This window comes from Megalobrama amblycephala, linkage group LG1 (assembly GCF_018812025.1).
Source record: "Megalobrama amblycephala isolate DHTTF-2021 linkage group LG1, ASM1881202v1, whole genome shotgun sequence".
NCBI lineage: Eukaryota > Metazoa > Chordata > Actinopteri > Cypriniformes > Xenocyprididae > Megalobrama > Megalobrama amblycephala.
Window position 1 is genome coordinate 34,725,636 of NC_063044.1, and position 18,434 is coordinate 34,744,069.

The window sequence follows — 18,434 nt, forward strand, 5'->3', positions numbered from 1 at the left end:
GTTGTTTTCTTTATTATTTTAGTTTATTTTGTTTGGAGGTATTCCGGGGGAGAGAGAGCAATCTCTTAATCGGTACCCTCCGAAGACTAGCTATAGGAGGTAGTTAGACTTCTGGTTAGGTAGGTAGGTCCGGAGTGTGTGTGGATTTTCCTTATTTGTTTCCACACCGGTTTTGTAAAAATGGCAACTTTTGATTTGAACAAATTCATAGATCAGCCTAGTGTTGAGGGGTTAGAGGCGTGTCGAAAAAATGATCTGTTTCTGATCGCTATGACATTTCTGTTTCTAAAACACAGCGTAAAGCTGAAATAAAAGCTTGTATTGTGTCTGCTTTGGTTGACAAAGGGGTTTTTCCTTCGTTGGAAGCAGTTTCTGTAGAAGCAGCTGGTCCCGCGATAACTGCTGCAGGAAGTCCTTCACGAGTACCAGTTGGTGATCAGTCTATTCCAGTGACTACTGGTGCGGAGGTAGGTGCACCATTTTCAATGCCTAAATTCGAACCGATTTCTCTTTCTACTGAGGCATCGCCTGAATTTCGTTCGGATTTGCGTTTAAAAGTTCGTTTAGGTCGTCTACAATTAGAGACTCAGGATCGAGCTCAGGCCAGACAAGATGATTTAAAACGCCAGATTGAGATGTATCGAATTGATGCTGATACAAAAGTGCGACTTCGGCAGGTGGAGTTGCAGGCTGCTCAAGATCTTTCTAAACAAACGCTTCCTAAAACATCTAGTTTGAATGATGGCTCTGGGGCAGCTGCTGGTCCATCAAATTCGAATATTGTCTCCAATAACTCTGTTCCGTCAGATAATGTATCCGAGTCTGCAGTTGTATGGCCTCCTCATTTTGACGTGGCTAAAAATATCTCGATAGTTCCACCTTTTCGTGAGAAACGAAACTTTCAAGCTTTTGAACGAATCGCGAGTGCTTTGAAGTGGCCAACTGAAGTTTGGGCTTTGATGTTACAGTGTAAACTAACAGGTAAGGCACAAGACGTGTGTGTGCATCTCTTTCGTTAGAAGAAAGCGTTCAATACGAAGCCGTGAAAAATGCGTATGAGTTGGTCCCCGAGCATTATCGACAACGTTTCCGTACCACGAAGAAATCCGCGTCTCAAACTTATGTAGAGTTTGCTCGTGAGAAAGGAATGTTGTTTGACCGCTGGATTAAAGCGTGTAAGGTTACGGATTACACTTCTTTGCGAGAGTTGATGTTGATCGAGGAATTTAAGAACTGCGTTCCAGAGCGCACTGCTTTGTATTTAAATGAACAAAAAGTCAGTACGGTGCAGGAGGCTGCTGTATTAGCAGACGAATATGCTCTGATGCACAAAACGGTGTTTTTTAAGCGTTCAAGTGATTCTGGTGTTTCAGTACCAAAAGAGAATGAGGCGGTCTCTGATGGTAAAAGTAAATGGGTTCCTAATAATCCGAAGTCCCGTAAAGAGTGTAGTTATTGTCACAAACTGGGACATGTGATGGCCGAATGTCATAGCCTAAAAGGAAAACATGAGCGACAAGAGTCTGTTCAACCTCGAGGTACCGTTTTAGTCAAAACTGTCTCTTCATCCGGCACGACTTCACTTCTTGATCCCTGTTTCCAGCCTTTTGTGTTTGACGGATTTGTGTCTTTGAATGGCGTCGAAAGTCGTAAACCAGTGCGAATTTTGCGTGACACTGGAGGATGTCTAGATTTTTCTGCGGATTCCGCGTGTGAAACCAGCACGATTGTGCAGGGTATTGAAATGGGGTTTGTAACCGTTCCTCTTCATCGCATATGGGTTACTTCTGAATTGGCATCTGGGTGTTTTGAAGTCGCAGTTCGCCCATCTTTACCTGTGAAAGGTATTGATTTCATAATGGGAAATGATATCGCTGGTGGTAAGGTTATGCCGGTCCTAAAAGTGACTGATGCTCCGTGCAGAGATACGCAGTCTGATGTACTCGCTGAAACTTTGCCTGATGTGTTTTCAATAAGTGCTGTTACGACACGAGCACAAGCAAAACGTGATGTTCAAGATACGAACCTCAGTGACTCTGTTTTCTCGGAAATTCTGGGGAATGATGCAGCTCTAGAATCTTTGGATGATGCTAAAGTGTCGCAGGGTTCACACGTTTACTTTGATTTGGTTGCTGATGCGTCAATTTCACGTGAAGCCTTGATTGATGCGCAGAAAAATTATCCGACCTTAGAAAAATGTCGTGTGAGTGCTGAAAACAGTTCTGAAAAAATGAGTTAGCTGTTGGTAGCACATTCTCATTGTAGTATATTGCTGGTTAGGTTTGAAACCCGCCACAGGGTGTCCGGTAAGAGACGTAGGCAAAAATGGTTGAAATATGGGAGTAACCCGTTTATTTGTCACCACAACAACTCAGTTGTTAGTAAAAAGTTGAAGAGTTGTCTTAGTTGGGTGCTTTCAGTATATGTATGTGGTTTTTCTATAAAACAGAAAATACAGAGTAAAATAAATATACATAATATTAACATTGATTGTTCTAAACAAATACACAATGTATATTGAGCAAAATACAGAATTAAAAGGAGTAATAGTTGTAAGGAAACAAATTAAGTTAAACAATAAAACAGCTTAATTTGTTCTATATAGCGGTGCTTTGTCTGGACATGTTCTGCGCACATGCGCATTAAGTTGTTTACAACTTAGAATCGCTCAAAGACGGGCACTTAGACGAGTAAACTGCACCGAAATACAAACAAAATATGCAAACACAACATCAGTATAAGCAAGTATGAATAAAGATAACATATATACAGCGTAACATCGTGATAAAGACACAATAATCTCTTATCATTAGCCATAGTGACGCACTTTATAAAAGCAAATGGAATAGCATAACACACAAGCGATCCTACAAAGATCACATATAATTACACTTACTTTGAATAGACGCACAACACCCGAACAATGAATAAAACTATATAATACATATAACGGAAAAGTTCAGCATCTGCGTCAGCGCTCCGCCGGACTCGCTTTCAACTTTGCACTAAGCGCTATGGGCGGGATGATCGCCTGCACGTCGATCCGCGAGCGCTGATTGGCTGCTGTGCTGGATGCTGCGTGTCAATCAATCTCGGCAAACAGAGAGAGAGATTTATATCAGAAGGCATATTATTCTTATGAATATAATGGCCTTTTTAACAAGTTAATTGTCGCCGCGTAATCAACATTTTTATTGGAGTGACGCGGTGCTGATGCGCAAATGGAGCAGTACATTGAGTGCTGAGCAGGCAGATGATTGGAATGTGGTGCATCAAATTGTGGTTCCCTCGCAATTTCGACAGCATGTACTGAGTTTAGCTCACGATCATCCTTGGTCTGGACATTTGGGAATTAATAAAACCTATAACCGAGTGCTCCAACATTTCTTCTGGCCAGGATTAAAAACTGATGTCTCAAAGTACTGTAAAACATGCCATATTTGCCAGGTCGGGGGAAAACCTAACCAGGTGGTGCCACCCGCTCCTCTCTGTCCTATTCCTGCCGTAGGAGAGCCGTTTGAGCGCGTTTTGGTAGTCTGTGTGGGTCCACTTCCCCGCGCCAAGTCTGGTTATCAATATCTATTAACGATAATGTGCGTGGCTACTCGGTTCCCAGAAGCGATTCCCTTAAGAAGCATAACTGCTAAATCTGTGACGAAAGCGTTAACGAAATTTTCCACGACTTTTGGGCTTCCAAAAACCGTTCAAACGGATCAAGGGTCTAATTTTCTATCTCGCGTGTTCCGGAATGTGTTAAAAGCTCTAGGAGTATCTCACGTGGTATCAAGTCCCTACCATCCTGAATCTCAGGGGGCTCTCGAACGTTGGCACCAGACGTTAAAATCAGGTCTGCGTAAGTATTGTCTAGAGACCGGGAACGATTGGGAAGCGGGAGTTCCCTTTGTTTTATTTGCGGTGTGCGAGGCGCGACAAGATTCGTTGGGTTTTAGCCCTTCAGAATTAGTGTTTGGACATAATGTGCGTGGGCCTTTAAAAATGCTGAAGGAAGAACTTCTTTGCACAGGTCCTTCCGAGAAGACTAATGTAATCGATCTTGTCTCTCGTATTCGTGAACGTTTACGCACAGCTTGTACTGCAGCCAAGGAAGCTCTTGCTCTGTCGCAGAAGAAAATGAAGCGCTGCTTTGATCAAAAGGCAGTTACGCGTAATTTCCTGCAGGAGAAAAAGTTTTAGTATTAATTCCCACTCCTGGTTCTGCTTTTGCTGCGCGGTTCTCAGGTCCTTATGTTATTAAAAGCAAGGTAAGTGAGACGGATTATGTAATCCATACTCCTGAGCGAAGGCGAAAAACTCGCTTATGCCATGTAAATATGTTAAAGCCATATTTGTGCCGTGCTGTTAAGGACGAGACCGCTGACGTTTCCACTGACGTTTCCTTACTTGAGCCAGTGACTGAGTCAAGGGAGAGCGTTTCGTTACTCACTCGTATTCTGCCTACAGATGATGTGGATGATGGGTTGGAGGTATCCATGGAGGTCGTAAGGGGTGGTAGTTTGAGAAACTCAGAAGTTTTGTCATCTCTTCAGTCCCAACTTTCGTACTTGTCCAATGAACAGCAGCATGACATAAAGAAGTTGTTAGATAGTTTCCCAAACTTGTTTAATGATTTCCCTCCGGGTACTAATGTTATTGCGCACGATATCAATGTTGGTAATGCATCACCCATTAAGCAACATGCATATCGTTGTTCGGTAAGTAAACGGGAAGAAATGAAACGCGAGGTAACGTATCTTCTGAAAAATGGTTTTGCTGTTCCGAGTACCAGTCCTTGGAGCTCGCCATGCATTTTAGTGCCAAAGTCTGATGGGTCCGTCCGTTTTTGCACTGACTTCAGAAAGGTTAACTCCGTCACTGTGCCTGATGCTTTCCCGTTGCCGCGCATCGATGACTGTATTGATAATCTTGGAGTAGCGAAATATATCACAAAACTAGATCTATTAAAAGGTTATTGGCAGGTGCCTCTAACCGAACGCGCTTCTGAGATCTCCGTGTTCGTTACTCCAGATTCTTTTCTTCAATACACACGGATGGCTTTCGGCCTGCGAAACGCACCGGCGACGTTTCAGCGTTTGATGTCCATGGTTTTGGGCGAAGTGCCTAAATGTAACGTCTATTTGGATGATGTAGTCATCTATTCATCCACCTGGGCTGAACATTTGTCGACTTTGCACGATGTATTTCATCGCTTGTCTGCTGCGTCTCTTACGTTGAACCTTAAAAAGTGCGAATTCGCTAAAGCTTCTGTCACATACCTAGGGAAACGGGTAGGAAATGGGCAGGTTCGGCCCTTGGATGTGAAAGTAGCTGCTGGGGGGGGGGGGTGGCTGTGCCGAGGCACAACGCACGAACAGATAACTGTTCCGCATATGACTACAATTGCAGGTTTCAAACAAGAGATGGCGACAAAGAGGAAAAATCGCGGACTGCAGCTTTAAGGAACGTATATTACATAATACAGATATATCACTATAGTTATATTTAACCCCTCCGTTATTGCTGTGGAAAAAATCGTGCTTTTTCATGGCCTGTTGAAAGTACCTTGGTGATGCTTTTACACTTTCAAATGTCCTTTTAATGTTCGTTGGTTGAAGGGTGAGTAGAATAATGTCATCTCATTGTACCCAGTTTAAAAAAAACAAAACAAACAAATGTATTATTGCGTTCATAGAGTGAGCCTTTCATTGACTGTTTACAGCTAAACGGAAGTTACTCCCATAATTCGCGCAAAGCGTCATGGGGCGTAGGAATAAGGTGGATATTATTTGGCCCTGTCCCAAATGGCACACTCTGGACTTGTGGACTTCCTCAGAGTCAACACTTTGGTGACATCATGTAGTGCAGACCTATAGAGCCTTGGCGCGAGTCCACGAGGGCGCATTGAGAGGTATTTTTGGGACAGACTCGATCGTCATGCCAGAAATAACGGTCTGGTTGTTTTTTGACAGGAGCTGCAGGTTCGGGGATTTAGCATCGAGAACAGGTTTCTTTTCTTTTGCAAAATATTATCTCCATGTCAACTACACAGCCTGCTTTTACTTATGCCACCTGGGCATTAGACAATATATACATGCTTATTTAAATAATGTATACAGTTGTAATAATACATAATGTTCCATTTGAACTAAGATTACAATTTTAACACATAATAAACATGTGCGTGAGTTTCAGATGAATTTACAGGTTTAAATATAAATACTAGGTTTACATATGACTCAGTAAGCCCTGACATTTGGTTCTATTTATTTAATGAATCATAATGCGATCATATTATTTAACAGAGCTATTATTACGTTTGAGATATCAACCACTGGTCGATGACCATAATGTTTGTATAAACTGTAGGTAACAACTGGTAAAATGTACACCTAGGTCATAAAAACCGTAATGATACCTACACTTAAATATTTTCTTCTCAGCCATGTCATCAATTGCTCTTGAGCGAAATCTCCTCCCATCCGTTGTCTGATTGGCATTTCGCAAGGATTCCTGGGTAGTTAAACTGTGCGGAGCCTGCATCTATGCGGGCTTCGCGGAAGACCGCTTCAAGGGTACAAAGGGGGCGCTGCTGAGCACACTTCAGAGCGTTAAAATGCTGAATGGGACGGCCTACAGACTCGGCGAGCACGCGCAATTTAAGTCCATGAGACCAAAAGTCCACATGAAGTGCGCCATTTGGGACAGGGCCTTTGACGCTGTCCAGACCTTCTGCCATGAGTCTGAAGGTCTGGCTACGCGAGACTAATCTGCACAGGTTGCCCCCTACAGGTCAATCCATAATAGCGCACTCTATAACACACTTACTTTACAATGCAATAATAAATAATTAGACCAAATTGAAGTTGCTTAATATCTTCGGGGTCTATTTCACCCCACGCAATGTTTAACACCTCTTAAAATATGCTTGACGTTTTTTTTTGCTTCATATTTGATGACTTTGCATCATTTAATGGGGACAACTAGGTAAACATAAATTTTTCACAATGACAAATTTTCAGTGTCCTGTACACAGTCCTATACACAACGGTGATCATTGGGGTCAATTTAACCCCAGGCTCATTTATCTGTATAAAACATATTAGAAATATAAAAAATTTACACATATTTGTTGTGGATAATACTGAGGTCATTATAAAATGCAATTTTATAATCTACAAACAACTTTAATCTGCTTTAGGGCCCTAACCTATCATAACCATACCTGAAGTATTGCGAGGAAACACTGTCATCGGGGGTGTGTGTGTGTGTGTGTGTGTGTGTGTGTGTGCGTGTGTGTGCGTGCGTGTGTGTGTGTCATAATTCTCATGAAAACAGAGATGAGGAGAATCCTAATTTTGAGACATCCTGCTCAGAATGAGATTCTTAGTGTTTTCTTCTGTTGTCTCTTAACCACAAGGGGGTACATTACCTTTCAAAAATGGCAATTTATTATGGTCCCGCCCCCCACTTGAATGATAGGGTAAAGCCATGGCCAAAAGTTTTGGTGGTTCTCTGCAGTGGATTGTAGTCTCAGAAACCCTCATTAGATGAACTGCATGATAAAAGTTTGCTGCTTCAGTTGTTGTGTTGATCAGATGCATTTTACATACAGTATTTACAGTACATACAGTAAATGCTTCATTGGCAAAAAAAAAAAGAAAAAAAAAAGGACTTGTTTGAGGTCCTGGTAAAAGTTGACCAACTAGCATAATTTCACTAATCACATCAGCACATGGGAAAGTGCAAACAATTTCTAGTCTTCAATGGTTACCTCTAAAGAAAGACATGAACCCATCATCGCTTTGCAGCAATTTCTTTGCAAGTGAGGCCATTTTGATGCAAAGCATCTGAAAGAACCATTTACAATGTGCAGAGCTCAATATTGGCAGCAGGTGTGCATCTGTAGGCACAGAGAGGTCAAGACTTTTGGACAGTGGCTTGGTGAAAAAGGGCAGCAAAGAAGCCACTTTTCTCCATGAAAAACATCAAGGACAGACTAGAATTCTGCAAGTACAGCAAGGATTGGACAGCAGAAGACTGAAAGAAGTTATTTTTACTGATGAAGCCCCCATCCGACTGTTTGAGAAATCTGGAAAATGAATAGTCCAGGGAAATAAAAGGTGAATGCTACCATGATGAGTCCTGTGTCATGCCAACAGTGAAGCATCCTGAGACCACCCATGAGTGGGGCGGTCCCAAGGGAGTGTCAAATTGACCCCAAACATACTGCATGTTATTACCCTTGATAGCAAATACATTTATTATATTATATTATATTATATTATATTATATTATATTATATTATATTATATTATACTATACTTAGGTCATTATAAAATGCAATTTTATAATCTTCAAACAACTTTCATCTGCTTTGCGGCCCTAACCTATCATAACCATATTTGTAACATTACATCATAATAGTGTGGGGGGAGGGGGGAATTATAATATATAATATAATATAATATAATATAATATAATATAATATAATATAATATAATATAATAAAGCCATTAAAGGGATAGTTCACCCAAAAATGAAAATTTGATGTTTATCTGCTTACCCCCAGTACATCCAAGATGTAGGTGACTTTGTTTCTTCAGTCGAACGCAAATTATGATTTTTAACTGCAACCGCTGCCGTCTGTCAGTCAAATAATAGCAGTGGATGGGAACTTCTACTGTAACAGTAAATAAAACTTGCTTAGACAAATCCAAATTAAACCCTATGGCTCGTGACGACACATTGATGTCCTAAGACACGAAACGATCGGTTTGTGCAAGAAACCGAACAGTATTTATATCATTTTTACCTCTAATACACCACTATGTCCAACTTCGTTCAGCATCCTGTTAGTGAGGGGGTGTTGTTTTATTTAAAGAGCTATTTGAGTAGTCAATGAAGAAACAAAGTACTTGATACATAAACCTTTGAAAATAAAATCATATTCTTGAAGTTTTTAATTGCTGGGGTCAAATTGACCCCAGTGGGGAACTGGCGTACCTGGTTTTTGAGGATAATAAACAAATATTTTCAGCCCATAGACGATTATTAAAAAATAGTTTGATCATCGTAAATGAGTCATATCCTCCGTGTTTGAGTGCAATGATTGGATAGCAATAATGGGTGATAATCTAATGCACAAATAAACAAACAAATAAATTTAAATCAGTCCGATGATTCCTCTGGCAGTAACTTGCTGCATTCTGCTCGTTAATCTCATGGCTGGCAACACCTGTTATGAGTCATTCTACGAAACGGGTGCCATTTCCACTTTGCATTTTTCAAAATTTTCATTATGAACAAACTTTTTTTTAAACAAACCTACAAATTGAAAGATATGTTAATCCTCCAAAAAACATATTTTCCCACCTCAGGCACAAAATCTTTATTAATATTATCCTTTTTATTCAGGCAAGGAAGCCATTCTTGTACCACCCCGTCACGGACAATATGTATGCCACTGGAGTAGTAAAACAAGAAATAGATTTTTAAAATCTAATGTTTTCCTAATAGAAAAATGTCCCTTTTTTGGAAACCATCAATAGAAAGTCTGTAATTTAATATATTTTTTATTTTTAGATTTTTGATCTTGAAACATGAATTTGACCTTTCAATGGCCTCATTGTTTGTACTGAAAAAATGAATTTACTTAAAAAATACAAATAAAGTTACATTTATCTGAACAGTCCACACAACAAGAACATCATTCAACATTAATCTATGTAATATTTCATTTTCTTTCCATAAACCTTTAACAAAATGACCCTGTGACAGGGTGGTAAATGTGACCGGGTGGTAACTGATGTGACGGGGTGGTATGGACGAAGTGTTTCTCTATATGATCTGCTGGTTTTAAACTTTAAAAACTGGGGGAGGGGAGACCTTCAAATTGACTAAAAAGTGTGTGAGTGATATGAGTGAGTGAATGAGTGAATTAATAAACCAAACAATGTTGCCAAGTCTGCATTTTTCCTGCGAAATTGGGCTAGGCTACTTTTACACTGTTGCAGTGGGTTGTTTTTCATGTCCACGGGTTTGAAGCGAGCCCAAATAACATGATATTTAGCCCTTGGAATGCACATTTTAACAAGGGAACCCTGCCAAAAAAAAAAACGTTTTACCCCCAGAATGTGATTTTTATCAGGGGACATTTTGGGATGAAATTTACCACCCCATCACGTTTTTGTGACAGGGTGGTAAATTTCATCCCAAAATGTCCGCAAATCTCCCATGTGGTCAAGTTTCTCAACTAGTATACATGCATTCAATCATGAAATATAATTATCTTTGTATTAATAATGTAAAAAAAATAAAAATAAAAAACAGTTTTCCCTATCTATTTTGTATGACAGGGTGGTAAGTTTAAGCTTGATGGGCCCTGTCTAACATGAAAAAGCAACAAATAAACAATGTAAAAAGAATGTACAGTTGCCTGCTTTTGTTCTTGGTGGCTATAAGGCTCAAATGATGTCACTTAGGCTTTGTGATGTCATTTAAAGGACCAGAGCATTATTTATAGATAAAACAAGTTAGTGTGATGGCGTGGTAAGTCAAACTGAGGGACTTGCACAAATTACAAAAAAATAATGTTTATAGTGAATAAATATATTTTGTGTAAACAGGGACACACATATAATCCTGAAAATAGTATATGTTTGAAAAAAATATATAACTTATTTGGTGATATTTTAGATGCAAGTGTCATGTTGGTTAACACAGACGTGAAATTGGCTATGTAATAATGAAAAATGATTAAAAATAGTATGCTAATCTTCAAAAAAAAAAAAAAAACATTTGATCATATATCATGTTTAAAAGAACACTTGAATTAATAACTTTAAGCTTTGGAAACAGACTTTGGGACATTTTTTGTGCCTTATGCATCTTATCAAATGTTGCGGACCCAAATGGCACCCGTTTCGTAGAATATGACTCTTATGTCGTTACCATAGGTACCGTCACTATGGTTACGGAAAACAGACATGGCAGAAGTAGGCTACTTCTGAATGTTTTGCATTCGCGACGGTGAGGCCCGCTGATCCGCATACTTTAGTCAAACAAACAGGCTGCGCTTTCGTCTTGCTTGAAAGTGACGGACGCTGATCGCTCACTGAAACGCTGCACAGGTAAGAAAACACTGATCTCCAGCTAAAAAACGGGTTTTTATTTTCTCTCACGAAGTAATCATTCACAGCGAAAGTGCGATTGGTAGACTTAACGTTATATGTCAGTGGAAAAATCGTAATTAAGTAGATGCGAGCTGTTAACAACGCGGTGGTAAATGAAACAGTTTGATAAATTAGCTGTAAGTTTTTTTTTTTTTCCTCTGTTTTGCAGAGGAAGACATGAACGAGTCATCCAGTTTAACAAACTCTAGTTTCTACCTACTCTTCATGAGATGCTCAGCTCAAACAGAGTAATTGAACAGTTACTATTTCCTACTATTTGTTTGTTTTTCTGCTTGCCATTTCAATGTAACGTTAACGGTCTTTACTTGATTTTACTGTTTTAATGTAGAATTGCGTGTATACTGTCTATTTAACTTGTATAAAATGCACTTTTGTCCAAATAGGTCTTTAGTGAGACCCCAGCTCTGTCGAGGGCTCAGCAGATGTTATTTGGAGGAACATGTGTTTCCTGTGCTGCTGCCCGGACTGGAAGCTTTGCTTACAGAAGCACAGAAGCACCAGTGCTTTGAGGTCAGCTTCAAACATGTTGTCCTATAGGTGCGGGGTCAGGCTCTTACAGTATTAAAACAACTGATTGAATATAAGTAATGTACTGTACCTGTATTTGTTATTAATTAAATGATCTGACTTCATATAATAATACAATGAAATAAAACATTTAAATTTAACTATGAAAAAAAAAAAACATCTCATTGAAGGTGAGAATTTCAGTAAAATAACAACGATAAAGGTCTTGTATTCCATCAGTTTCCTTGTCATCTGAATAACTCTGCAAGCGATTTCTGTGGTGTAGACAAATAACAGGGCACAATTAATTTTTTTTAATGATAGATGAGATGGGGGGCACAATGCTGTCAAAATGCAACCTAGGCAACTGCTTTACATATGCCAGGATCCTCCACTGATCAGCAATATTATAACGATAATATAATCTTATAATAACATTTTTCATTATTTTTATTTCACATGCTTCATTGTCAATCTAGAGGAAAAAGACGGCATTTAATGGCTGTGACTTCCTCACTGAATGGCTATACAAGTGAGTGGCCATTTGTGTATTGCCAATATTTTATGGTTATTTTGTTGTGACTTTTATACATACAGTAAAAATGGTTAAGTGTGTTTAAATCTATTCTTTATTCTCTTGTTCATCAGTAAAAACCCTCAATGGACAGAACGAATACCTGCAAATTTTCATAAGATTCCTTTTGTCCAGGACTGGTTTCTTAAACAGTAAGTATACTGCTAATAAACATACTCTGGTGTACTTGTTGCACATTTCGTTATCACTATCAAGCGTCTCTCTCTCTATCATGTTCTGAGTGGTCGAGGGGCAGTGGTGGATAGTTCACTCAAACATGAAAATTATCCCATGATTTACTTAACCTCAAGTCATCCTAGGTATATATGACTTCTTTCAGACTTCTTATATATCTTCTTTCAGACAAACACAATCTGAGATAAAGTCCCTGTGAAATCAAAATTAAAGTTTTTTTTTTTTTAGCTTTTAATAGGAATATGTTAACCTTAAGGTTATGAATAAGCTGGTGTGTTCCAAAACAATGACAAAATTTGCATTTAGGAGATATAAGCATTCAAAACTTAAAGGATTAGTCCACTTTTAAATAAACTTTTCCTGATAATTTACTCACCCCCATGTCATCCAAGATGTCCATGTCTTTCTTTCTTCAGTCGAAAAGAAATTAAAGTTTTTGATGAAAACATTCCAGGATTTTTCTCCTTATAGTGGACTTCAATGGGCACCAAACAGTTGAAGGTCATAATTAGTTTCACTGCAGCTTCAAATTGTTCAACACGATCCCAGATGATAGTTCTTATCTAGGGTCTTATCTAGTGAAACCATCACTCATTTTCTGAAAAAAATTGAAAATGATTAAAAAAGTTTTAACCAGAAATGCTTGTCTTGAACTAGCTCTCTTCTTCTTCTCCTCTATTAAGGTGATGATACACGGGGCAACTTTTTGAGCAATGTTGCTGGGCAATGTTGCCGTCAACGGGCAACCTGATGAGACACAGGGCAACTAATTAGGGCAACAGACAGTTGGCAGCAACTAATCAGAGAGGAGCAAATCTATTGCCAACTCAATAAATACTTTATTATAAACACTTGTTAGGCACTTTATTTCAACTTTTCAAATATTTTCTTCATTTTTATTAAAAATAAATGCCTTTCCAATCTGATTTGTGATTTGTGAAAAGGGAGAAGAGCGAGTTCGGCAAAAGGCGGATTCGAACCCGCGTCGATCGCATCAAAAGCTATTCATATGTCAAACACCCTACAGCCTACGCTACTACAGACGTTAAAAAAAATCTCGTCTTTTTGGTATTTAACTGAAATCATTCAATAGCTTCATTACAGCATACACACATTACTTTCGGACAGTTGTTGGTATTTTAAGCAATATATAAGGTAAATTCCCTGTTTTGGGTTGACGCATGACAACTTACCAGCGTAAAATGATAAAAGTTCACACTCCTTTTCTCTGCTCCACTGCCGCTGAGAGGCCGCCATCTTGTTCGAATTTTTTCTGAAATCACCAAACCGGTCACGTGATCGGCTGCTAACATTCTGATTGGAGGATCTCAAAAAATTGCCCACGACTGATCTAACGTATCCAGATATATATTTGTTGCTCATTCTCAGTGGGAAAGTGCTCGGCAACATTGCTCAAAAAGTTGCCCCGTGTATCATCACCTTTAGAATTCCAGCAGTGTAGACGCTGCTAAGCATATTACTGCCCTCCACAGGTCAAAGTTTAAACTAATTTTTATATGCAATATGCTAGTTCAATAGTATATAACAATTAGTTCAAACTTTGGCCTGTGGAGGGCAGTAATACACTTAGCAGTGTCTACACTGCCAGAATTCTAATAGAGAGAAGACAGCTAGTTCAAGATGAGAATTTAAGGTTAAAACTTATATAATTTTCAATTTTTTTCAGAAAATGAGCGATGGTTTCATTGGTAAGACCCTTATTTCTCATCTGGGATCGTGCTGAACAATTTGAAGCTGCAGTGAAACTAATTATGACCTTCAACTGTTTGGTGCCCATTGAAGTCTACTATAAGGAGAAAAATCCTGGAATGTTTTCATCAAAAACTTTAATTTCTTTTCAACTGAAGAAAGAAAGACATGGACATCTTGGATGACATGGGGGTGAGTAAATTATCAGGAAAAGTTTATTTAAAAGTGGACTAATCCTTTAAAGGGACTTTGGCGGAATACAACGATTGCGTCAAAATCTTGTGTTTATTTGTGATAATCTTAGCACTTTATTATTGCCTAATAAACCTGGCATTGTGTATTATGACTGACTTTCAATTTCTTTGTTCCTCTTTTCTTCTAAATGCATGTAGCCTAAATGCAATAGGCTAATAATAATAATAATAATAATAATAACAAAAACAACAATTATTATTATTTATTTTTAAATGTATTTATTTATCCATTATTTTTATGACTATAATATGACTATAAATGAGTGCACTTAAGACAGTTTGTTTATCATAAATTAATTAATGAATGCTTTATTTAAAAAAAAAAAAAAACTTTTTACAGTTTTAGAAATGTGTAGGCCTAGGCTACTATTCATTCTTAACAGGAAGACTTGTTTTGTTGATTTTATTATACTAAGCTTTTTGCCCAAAATGGACTTTAAAAGATAAAAATAATGGAAATTCTCAAATTAATTCTGAATGGAAGTTCAGGGAATTCTCCATTTTGTAAAATAAAGTTTTTTTTTAAATTTACAATAGCCCATAGCCTGGTTGAATCTGCCAGCAAGGATTGGAGGCGGGGCCACAAATCCGTGAGTACAGTTTTTACAAAACCGTGGGAACGGATTGCGAAAGCTTGCGCACGGATTATGAATTTGTGGGAACGGATTTAAAAACCGAGGGTACGGTTTGCAAAATCTGAGCGCACGGATTGGAAATTCGTGGGTACGGTTTATTAATCCGTGGGCACGATTTGTTAAACCGAGGGAACAGTTTAAGAATTTGTGTGCACGGATTGTTTTTTTTTCTCCTATAGGTGACGTGCCGGGCTCCGTACCGTACTACTCTCTCTCGAGTCGATTCTGAACTTAGTTTTTTAACAGCAGATGGCACTACTATACGTGCTTTAGAAACACTCGTACACTGCCTGCTTCCAGTTCCTTTACACACACCACTTAAACCTAAAATAATCATTCATAAAGTTCAAAAAGGTTCAAGCGAATTACAAATCTTGCATCATAAAAGCATTCTGAGCTGAGGTGCAAGTATATTTAAAGGGTCATGAAACCCCCGTTTTACCCTGGTCGTTCACACCTTTGAGTTGCAAAAACTCTGTAAAAATGGGCGTGTAAAGCTCTGGAAAAGTGGGAGTGTAGCGGGGGAGAAGAGGGGAGAGAACAACCAATGAAGCACAGACATAGAACACACTCATTATACAGAATAATGAATATTAATATATGAGCACGGAGAAAATGACAACAAACTCCCAAGCACAAGGGAGAAATACGAAAGAATATTTAATAGGGCTAATATTAGGCTACTTTGATTACATTTACGAGCACTGCAGTCTCAAAGCCAGTCTTTTGTCTATTAGAATAATCGTGTCGTCGTGTTCAGATAGGCTACACCACTGTATCAGTGTCCAGTTTGCACATATAATTCATTTGAAGAAGACTTGATGAAATATGTGTGCATAACTACACCGTGCTGGTTCATGTTTGGTGCAGGAGAATGTGTGAAATAAAAACTTTAAACACGGATACTTTATTCTATGAGCCATTAGCCACGTGGCTAGTGTTATTAAACTCATCGCGAAGCTCCGCGCTGAAACCGATCAATATGCATGCTCTGCGTGTATATCATAACAATCGTATTTTTCATGTGTTCGTATTCAAACTCCAGTTCTGACCGCATCGCGAGCAAAATACAAACAACACATGCTGCTGTGCTGAAGGAAACATAGCCTATACGGCTCACACTTTTGAACGCAGCTAGAGCAAACAGAGGTGAATGAACAGCACTTTTGTGACATTTGAATTCTCCACTATAATGCGATCTCACGCGAACATATTTTTCTTTTTGTGCTGGTAGATTACAGCAAAACAATCCACATGCACACAAACCTCTGCTCTGGTCGCGTCGCAGGAAAACACATTGTGTTGTAGCACTGAGGAAACGAACACCAACGAATGACAAGAGACCAAAGTGAGAAAAGTGATACTTCCTCATGCATAATACCGCAATTATAATCTTATGCATACTACAGCGCAGTGATTGGATTAAATGAGCTTTATGTCATGAATATATGTCGAGAATCGCTCGAAACAGTCTACGTCAGCATGTTCAACCATGCCCATACTTGGGCCGAAAGTACACGATTACGTCAGATTTTGTGACGTTGCTCCACCTCTGCTTTTCAAACCGGAAGACAGAAATCGCTCTGAAAAATGCAAAAATAACTATTTTTCACTTATGAATAACATTAATGAGTACCTTTAAGGGCCTTTTACACAGGACGCGGTATGCGCTGCGCTATGAAACCCATTCATTTCAATGGCTTGCGGCGTCGGCCAAAGCGCAAGCGCAGCGCAGCTTACGCGCACGCCGCGGTCAAAGTTCTAAATAGTTCAACTTTTGCCGCTGCGCTCTGTGACGATTACCCGCACGGCCAATAGAAACGGAGCATCCAAACAAACGTAGAAAGCAAAATGGACGAACAGATTGTACTGTGTGTGTCGGAATTCCCGGAGCTGTATGATACAAGTTTACGCTCCTATAGAGACGTCGGAAGAAAAGCTGTATCATGGAAACACATATCAATTCAAGTTGGCATGCCAGGTGTGTTTGGTTTTAAGTCAGGTAGCTTGTTTTAGGTAAAACCCACGGATTAATAAATACACTGAATAACATTCAACAGTTTGTAATGTGGTGAACAGCAAAGTATATGGTCAATACAGTTTTTTTTTTTATTAAAAGACATAATATGGTGGGAATGATTGTCACATAAACATACAGATTTACATTCAAAGTAGGCATGTCAGGTGTGTTTTAACAGTCAGGTAGCATGTTAGTAGGCAATAGGTGTTAACATAGTTTAGGTTTTGATAAGTGTTCCCCATGGATAGCTCTATACCTGTTAGAGGTACAGTTTTCAAATGTGTTAAAAAAAAGTAACACATTTCCTCCACTTATTTAGAGGATGAGTGTAAAAGGCGTTGAAAAATCTCAGGGACAGATATATAAAGGAGAGAAAAGCCATGAGGGAGAAGAAGAGTGGTGCAGGGGCAGAACAGAAAACCACATGGAGGTATTTCTCCATTATGAGTTTCTTGGAGCCTCATGTCAGAGAGAGGGCCACTTCCTCCAATATGTCCCCGTCCCTGGAAGAGAGATCCTCTAGCCCCCACACCCTCCAGGTTACCTCATCACCCCTGGCTGCTCAGTCATCACCACTTGGTAACCCAACTGAAACCTTTACCCTTACCCTGACTGATGTGTCTCCCAGCTCCCCATCTACTCCTGCAGTTCTGGCCACTGAATCTTCTGATACTCTGAGTCTGTCTGACCCTCCTAGTCAAACCGGGGAGACCCCATCTACCTCAGCACCCCATGTATCGCATGTACCTGCAGTACCCAGCACTCCACAGCCTACACCAGCACCAAAAAGATCAATGAAGACCAAAAAAAGGCAGTGGCAGAAGGATGAGTTTGATAATCAGTTGATGAATGTGCTCAACCAGTCTGCAGATGAGGAGGAGCTTTTTCTTTTAAGTCTGGCCCCACGTCTTAGAAACCTGTCACATGAAAAAAAAAAAGTGAAGTTGAAATGGAGTTCTTGTCTGTTTTACATAGGGCTGAGTTTTCGTGAGAAATAGCTTCTTGATATCATTTGTTCCTTGGTGTCAGCTTTAACATTCGAATACTTTAATTTTTTATTCTAAAACATACACACACAAGCACACACATTCTGAAAACTTACCTTAAATGTTCCGCATTACATAAAGGATAGGACAAACATTGTCCATGCAAACTGTTAAAAAAATCCAGTTATTCTGTAACAGAACTGAGTTCATTATTTGTGTTTTGATTCAGATGTTACAGTGATGAATAATTTTTTAGTGTATGAACTATGCAGTTGCAAATGTTTTTTCAAACTATTAAAACACATGACAGATGTAACGTGTGCATGCAGTGTGTATGTTTAGTCAGGAATCAGATCTTTCAAGA

At 39.1% G+C, this 18,434-nt stretch overlaps 1 protein-coding gene across 3 annotated transcripts; it reads left to right on the forward strand.

Annotated features, from left to right (window-relative positions):
* The first annotated feature begins 345 nt into the window (after positions 1-345).
* Positions 346-17,514, forward strand: iqck (IQ motif containing K). Of its 3 annotated transcripts, none has more exons than XM_048190948.1 (6): positions 346-467; positions 11,338-11,416; positions 11,573-11,699; positions 12,176-12,228; positions 12,345-12,422; positions 17,404-17,514. In XM_048190948.1, exons 2-6 carry the CDS (start codon positions 11,346-11,348, stop codon positions 17,408-17,410), a joined length of 336 nt encoding a protein of 111 aa, XP_048046905.1. In that variant the 5' UTR covers positions 346-467; positions 11,338-11,345; the 3' UTR covers positions 17,411-17,514. The 3 variants fall into 3 exon arrangements, with proteins under 3 accessions (XP_048046905.1, XP_048046896.1, XP_048046914.1); XM_048190939.1 differs by lacking the exon at positions 346-467 and adding an exon at positions 10,956-11,126; XM_048190957.1 differs by lacking the exons at positions 346-467; positions 17,404-17,514 and adding exons at positions 10,956-11,126; positions 13,149-13,191.
* Positions 17,515-18,434: the final 920 nt, after the last annotated feature.